The following is a 7530-nucleotide window of genomic DNA, read 5'->3' on the forward strand; positions in this document are numbered from 1 at the left end:
ACACAACATCTGTAGGAGAGGCAGTTATCAAGACAACCCCTATAAAAGAGTGATTCTGCAGGTGGTGAGCACAGGTCATTTCTCTGTTCTCGTCCTTTCTGGTTGAACTTTGTCACTTTGTCATTTAGTCAGTGCTGTCACACACAGAGGCATCATGAGGAGGTTTTTACAGCTCACTGAAGTTGATCAAGTAGTGCAGCTAATCCAAGATGGAGCATCAATGTGAGCAGTGACAAGAAGATTTGCTGTGTCTCTCAGCACAGTGTCCAGAGCATGGAATATGTACCAGGAGACAGGCCAGTACACTAGTGATGAGCAAATTAAGTTTTATGAAGCACTGAGCCAGTTGAGCCAAATGTTTCAAAATCAGGTTCATTTGTTGAAGCTTCAGTTACAGCGACCTCTTATGGCACTTTTCAATGCTGCTGTCATATTAGGTGGTGTGCTTTGGGTGGCACACACCAAGAACTTCAGTGACTCTAGTGTTAAAGAAACTACTTTACTGTAGTAAAAAAAACAACAGATTTTTTAAAATTCATCAACTTTCTATGTTGTCTGGTTTGAAAATGTATTTATACTTACATGTGTTCAAGTAAAGATTGATAAATGTGCATTGAAGAGATAAAAATGTTGCGATGGTATTGTGCTTGTGTAACTGTGGCAGAGTCCGAGTCTTTATCTTTCTTAAAAACAACTATGAAATGACAAAGACAAGAATCCTGTGAAAAATGGTGCAAAGACATTAATAATAAAGAATTTTATTATTCGTAATAAATGGGTTAGATTATTATTATTGATAGATTATTATTAAATGGGTAAGATAATATCTTCGCTGCTGAACATTATAACTTTTTTACATATCTATTTAAATGCCCAAACCACCTCATGAGCAGAATGAAGTGTTCCCACATGTTAGAACGACCTCTTTTCCTGGCTGCCTCTATAATTACTCTATTTCAACTAACAGCAGCAGAAACACACCTACTCTCCAACACATTGCAAACATTTTAGAGCTGTTTCATACTGTTGAGCTCTCAATTCAAAACTGTCTCAACCTGTCAGCATCGAGACGAGGAGGTGCCTGAATCAGCTGAATGAACCACGAACCAGTCAAACGATTCATTCTGACAACGAAACAATTTGTGTTTCGGACGTCACGTGACTTTTTCCGCACCAAAACAAGTTCCGAAGCAGAGGTCCAATGTACTTCAGGGTTTCGAAGCATGTTTTGAAGCTTTTGTTTCATACTACCATCACTACAGTACACCAGGAGACATGGAGGAGGCCGTAGGAGGGCTACAACCCAGCAGCAGGAGCGCTACCTCGTCCTTTATGTAAGGAGGAACAGGAGGTCCACTGCCAGGGTCCTACAGAATGACCTCCAGCAGGCCACTAGTGTGCATGTTTCCACTCAGTCAGAAACAGACTCCATGAGGGTGGTATGAGGGGCCGGCGTCCACGTATAGAGCCTGTGCTTACAGCCCGACACCGTGCAGACGCTTGGCGTTTGCTAGAGAACACCAAAATTGGTGGATTCACCATTGGCACCTTGTGCTCTTCATGGATGAAAGCAGGTTCACACTGAGCATGTGACAGACGTGACAGAGTCTGGAGACACCGTAGTGTTGTGGTCAAGACCACCTAACCCGAGACCAAGACAAGTCAAGACCAGAGTGTACCGAGACCGAGACAAGACCAAGACTTTTAAAGTCCGAGACCAAGACAAGACCAAGACCGAGGGAGGGCGAGACCAATTCGAGACCAAATCCACAAATAAAATAAAAAAAAAAATAAAATGTTATTATAAAATATTTTTATAAAGTTATGAGCCTTTTTAATGTGTCAAAACTGATGATTTTACCAGACAGTAATGTTTTTACGTTTTTAAACAGTGTTGTTTGTGAAATGAATTGTGTACTGCAATGTCTTTTGTATGTAGTAGTCACGTAGGTACGTGCCACTAGTTGTAGTATGACAATATATGAGATATATATGCATACAATATTCACGAGTTCCTCATCTTTCTGACTGTGTAATGTCGTGCATTGAATTTAACAGAAATGTAACGAGAGACGTTATTATCTTTGACCCATCAAAATGAATGCGGTCATTTATTTTCAGAATCAAAGTTTAACATCAAACATTTACATTAATTTGGCAAAATATGAAAATAATAACAGACAAGTTTCACAAATAACAAACTTCAATCACTCGGTAGTAATTGAGGACTTTGCTTCAGATATTTCTAAAATATCTGTACTGATTTTATGAGAGAGAGAAGAGTTTTAAGATGAAATGGAGATTTATCTTACAGAGAAATATGTGAGGGAATTAATCTGTTTGACCAGAAATTGCACGCTCCATCAGATATCAGCTTGCCCACGGTACACTTGGTCGAAAATAGAACCCTCTACCTGTTGATGATATTATCAGCGTCGGAGCAGGTTCCTTTCTGACTCTTTTCAGCGTCTCCGTGAGAACTGCCAAACCCTCAGAGAGTCGTACGTGGTGTTCAAACAGAAATTATAATCCCAAAACGTCTCTGGATCATCCTGAACGCGTTTGCACCCAAGAACTCTGAACTCCTTTCATTCTTCAGAACTTCTCAGACTCTAACAGAATCTTTCAACTCCAGCAACTCTCTAGTTCTTCATCTCCTCTGGAATTCTCTGGAATTCTCCCGAATTCTCTTTGAACTGGGAAGTTGCCCATAGGCGTAGCCAGGATTTTATGAGGGGCGGTTCGTTTGAAGAAAAAGTGGACCTGTAGGACTACTCTGATTGGTTCATTGGCGGTGGTACACATAACTTCAAATGTGTAAACAAGCTAATTAGCTAGCTAGTTAAAACACTGCTGTGTGAGGTAAATCTGTGTTACCAAATAGGCGGTTGTGAGTGGAGAAAGAGCAACACACTGAGAGGGGAATAGCGTGTGTGTCCAGTCTTCTATTCAGAACTCATCCCAGACACGAACGAACACTTCGGTACTCCCGAGTCCCGCCCGAACATACACAAAAAAAAAAAAAAAACACCGAAGAAGAATGAAAGACGTCATCCTCTTAAAGGCACAGTACCACTCCTTAACTCTAACAACATAAATGCAAACTAAGCCCGCAAACGGTACTACTTTAAATACACAAATGAACAGTTGAATCAAAAACCACAATGTAATTTTACCGTTTGAATCCACCGTGTTGCCTTCCAAGCCAGGACAGAGTGAACGTCGTCTTCACCTCGCAGTTCTATATCTCGCGGGAGTTGTAGGTGGGACTTCATTGGCAAAGTGGGCGGTTCGTTCGAACCCCCCGAACCCCCCCTGGCTACGCGCATGAGTTGCCACATTTTAAATGAGTTGACTTCCGGGTCAATTTAGAGCTTTCTGATTCGTGGATGTACCAGAAAGAGGTGTGGTTTTTGACGTAAGGTGTTATCAAAAGTCGAGGTCAGAGAATGAGTTTGTTTAACAACTGACAGAGAGATTATTGCAGAAAAGCAGACTTCGTGGAGTCAAACTCTTCTGTATCTTCTGTAAAGATTAAACATGACATTTCTTTTTCAGTAAACATTTAGTTGACCGAAGCTTCAACTTTCACATACTTACGTTGCTTGGCTCATTTCAGACAGAGAATCAAGAAATGCATATTAACCTGATTTCTTCTTTGAATGAGGAATAAAAATCATTACTTACTGTTTATGTAAAATAAAAATGAGTAGTTCTTTTCAACCTGTAACATTGAGTGGAACTAACACAATTTGATTATTAAACATTTGTAAAACAGTAATGATTATAGAGAATTGTCTTTTCTGCTTGATTAATTCAAGAAAGAAAGTCACCAGATGGCTCAGACTGTATTCAGATCAATGAAAATAACAGTCTCTGTCCATCTGATAGATTTGAGGTCATCAGGGTCAGATCAGGGTCAGATCAGGTTCACTACATGTACACAACTTGTGCATGCTTACTTTAATTTATTTAAACTCTAATTTAAGTGACCCATTTTGATCCTAATAAAACAAAACTCAAGATGCATTTACCTTCTTTTGGTCTCTTGAAGTCAACATGAAATACTGGGCAGTATAAATGCAGTCTTTAGGATTAAATTGGAAACTTGAAGTCAGTTACTTTCTAAAATGGTTTAATTTTCATTTAGACTTGTGTATTTGCTTGGGGATCTTCCATTGTATGATCCAAGGCACATTAAGAAAAAAAACACAGTATCATAAAAATCACCCAAGAAAACTTAGTAGCTCATTCATATTCATAAAGTTTCAGAGAAATAACTGCACTGCAGGCAGCCAGGAATGTGAACAAAAACTACTACAGAAAGAAAACCACGAGGCTAATCAATTTCAACGTTGCAGCTATACAAAGCAACACAAAGTTTGCCCGATGCATAACTACTTCAAAAAAATCCCACTTTGGCTGTGGCTGCATTTTGGAAGGAGTCGACGGGGGAGAGGACAGCCCCCGGAGGGCAAAACGTCAATCTTTCCACAAAAAAAAAAAAAAAAACCTGTCCAGATGACTAACTGATTATTGGAGTTTAAAGAAGTGTTTCATTGCATTTAAGAAATATGAGTGATTGCAACATTCTGTGGCCTAAACGTGCACGATGGGGTCTCATTAAAATGCCTCCTCGACTGAAAACCCTTTCCACTGGTGCAGAGGAGGCAGGGACTGATAGGACCTTCATTGCCAAATTGTGCAGTTGTGGAAATCTAGTGTGGTTTTTTGCCCAGAAGACAAGTGCATTGTCTGTGTCAAAGTCACGGATGGCATCAAAGTATTTCCTTATCTGTGTGTGTATGCTTGAATCCTGGTCTGAGCTGTGCTTTTTGTATGCCTTGTAGCGGGACAGAAGGCGAGGGTATTTGTTTGGTGGCGAATCACTGGCTGCGGCTGGATCCACATTCACAACTTCTGAGCAGGTGTCTTCTTTCATGTCCATCATCTTCTCCACCTCTAAGATCAATGTTTCTGAAAAACACAAACACAATGACTGAGTTAGATTTAAAAGGATATGCACATATCAGAGTTGAATTAAATACGTTTAGGACCTTTTATTATGGGCCTCCGATGTGCGTCCCATCAGTGTATGAATGTGATAAAGCTCTGATTAGTCTCCTTTGAATGATTTGTTCAATTAGCTTTGTAGAGATCTAATAGAGTGCCGTATGAATGTGTAAATGAGGCACAGATTGTAATGTAAAGTGCTTTGAGTGTCTGATAAGATAGAAAGGTGCTATATAAGTACAGTCCCATTTAATATAAAAGTGAGTCAGGATTGTGTACAATAGGCATGTTACCAGCCTAAATATAAAGAATATCTGTTTCAATAGGCTCAGAGTGTACAAAATATGTTTTTATGACAAAAGTAAACAGATGAAATGAAGACTATGAATTCCACTGTAAGACTAGTTAAGGCTTTTATAGACAACTAATTTGAAATATTTTAGGATTTATGATTTTGCAAATAAGACATTTATTTTCAGCAGAGAAAATATATACTGACCTGTCAGTGTCTTCTTAAGCTCATCTCTGAACTTTTTCACTGATGTTGAATTTCCCCCATTGGTAACATCTAAGTCCACCCAGCTTAAGCCAAACTGAGGATCCAGCATGGTGGCCAAGAAGTAAACATTGTGGTTAAAAGGTTCCTCTCTTCCACTGTCTTTGGCCATGCTTGTTTTTAAAAAGATTCCAGAAAATCTTTTCACCAGAGACTGCTGGAGGGCTCTGACCAATGACTGGCACTGCATTCGAGTGTCCTCCATCTTGAGGAGGTGTGTATTCAAGTCCAGGACAGTTGGAACCACCATACTAATGGTAACTGATTTCTCCTCTTCTGTCAGGTCTGTTACTTCAGAAAATGGAGCAAGAACTGCACTCAGTTCCTTCAGCTGGTGCCACTCACGGGCACTAAACACCAACTCCTCGTGATCCTTGCTGCACATTTCATTCAGGGCTTTGTGGTCCAGAGCTGTGAAGGCCTGTACTTGTTTAAATATAGTGTTCCATCGAGTTGTGTTTGCAGCTGGAATGGTCCTATTAGTGCCAAACGTAGCCTCAAACTTGTCTTTGAATTGTGAACTGCTATGCAATAAGGTGGTGAACCGTGATGTTTTGGCTATTGTGTGAGAAATGGCCTTGACCTCCTTCATGCCGTCATTCAAAACCAATTGCAGAGAGTGTGCAAAGCAGGAAAGACGTGCACCAGATGACCAGGGTAATTCGGTGTCTTCCTGAGAATTAATGTCCTCCCACAGGTGCTCGTCATCTAAATGCTCCTCTTCACTCTCGCTGTCATCAGATTGGGGCATGTGTACTTTGAAAGCACATTTCATATTGGCAGCATTGTCTGTTATGATATAGCTAATTTTGTCATGGATACCGTATTCCTCTATGATCTCCTCAAAGGCAGACGCAATGTGCTCTCCAGTATGTCTGCCTATGAAACGCCTACAGTCCAGCAGGTAGGATTCAAGTGCATAGGAATCCTTTGATTTGTAGCACACGTGGGCGGTCACCCCAAGGAAGGAGCGTAGCCTGCGATCAGACCAGAGGTCAGTTGTTAATGACACAGATGACTGGGTCTTCAGTTTCTCCAAAACAGTTTCCTTGACCTTGATTACCAACTCTGGAATTTGTCTATCAGAAACCGTTTTTCTAGAGATTGGTGTGTATTTACTATCCATAACTTCAAGAAAGTGTTTAAAATGACTGTTTTCCACAAGTGAGAGAGGCAGACAACACCCAATGATCAAATCTTGGACAACGGCTTGACTGATGGCTTGTTGCCTTGGTGATTGTGGGCTGTAGAGCTGCACTTTCTGCGTAAATAATGAAATTGATGGCTGTGTGACTGTGACATCATTCTGTTGCCCTGCCTTGTATTCCAGGAACCTAAAAAATGCAAAGGAGGAATCAGTATATCTGGTCATGAACATCAATTACATCAAAAGAACACTTAAAAATAAGTAGCAACTTCATAAATGTATGTCAAATATATCCTCCATTGTTTATCATAAGCAAAAATTAAACTTAGAAAAATCTAACAAAGTTAAATTGGGTCCTCTGGATGGGTTTAAACAATAAAAAATTATACAAATGTTTTGTCTTTCATCCAAAAGACTTCTTCAATATGAGGAGCTATATTAAACTCAAGAGCTACATTTTCAGGCCAAGACTCTGCGGTTTACACTCATCTCCAGACCAGCGGTCACTCTTTCAGGGATGAAGATGTTCACATCCTTGATAGAGAGGAACGATGATTTGAGAGAGGAGTAAAGGAGGCCATCTTTGTGAAAAGAAACCATCCATCTTTAAACAGAGGTGGAGGCCTCCAGGTTCAACTGTCCCCCTCTTACAATGCTGTTATTGCTAGTATCACTCAGCCCCCGGTGAAGGCAAGCAGCCATCAGGGTACTAACAATCCATCATTAGGCTGATGGTCCTCCTTGAACATGTGAGCAGCTAGTTTCATCAACAACAAACGGTTGGTCCACTGTGAGGAGGCACTATTTATAGGGC

General features: G+C 40.4%; 1 protein-coding gene across 1 annotated transcript; it reads right to left on the reverse strand.

Annotated features, from left to right (window-relative positions):
* Positions 1–4533: 4533 nt before the first annotated feature.
* LOC119427965 lies at positions 4534–6446 on the reverse strand. Its single transcript, XM_037695605.1, has 2 exons — positions 5513–6446; positions 4534–4977 (listed from the first exon to the last, which is right to left on the reverse strand). The coding sequence occupies exons 1-2, from the start codon at positions 6342–6344 to the stop codon at positions 4544–4546; spliced, it is 1266 nt and encodes a 421-aa protein (XP_037551533.1). The 5' UTR covers positions 6345–6446; the 3' UTR covers positions 4534–4543.
* Between the last annotated feature and the right edge of the window lie 1084 nt (positions 6447–7530).

This window comes from Nematolebias whitei, chromosome 22 (genome assembly GCF_014905685.2).
Source record: "Nematolebias whitei isolate Nwh7 chromosome 22, NemWhi1, whole genome shotgun sequence".
In the NCBI taxonomy this organism is placed as follows: domain Eukaryota; kingdom Metazoa; phylum Chordata; class Actinopteri; order Cyprinodontiformes; family Rivulidae; genus Nematolebias; species Nematolebias whitei.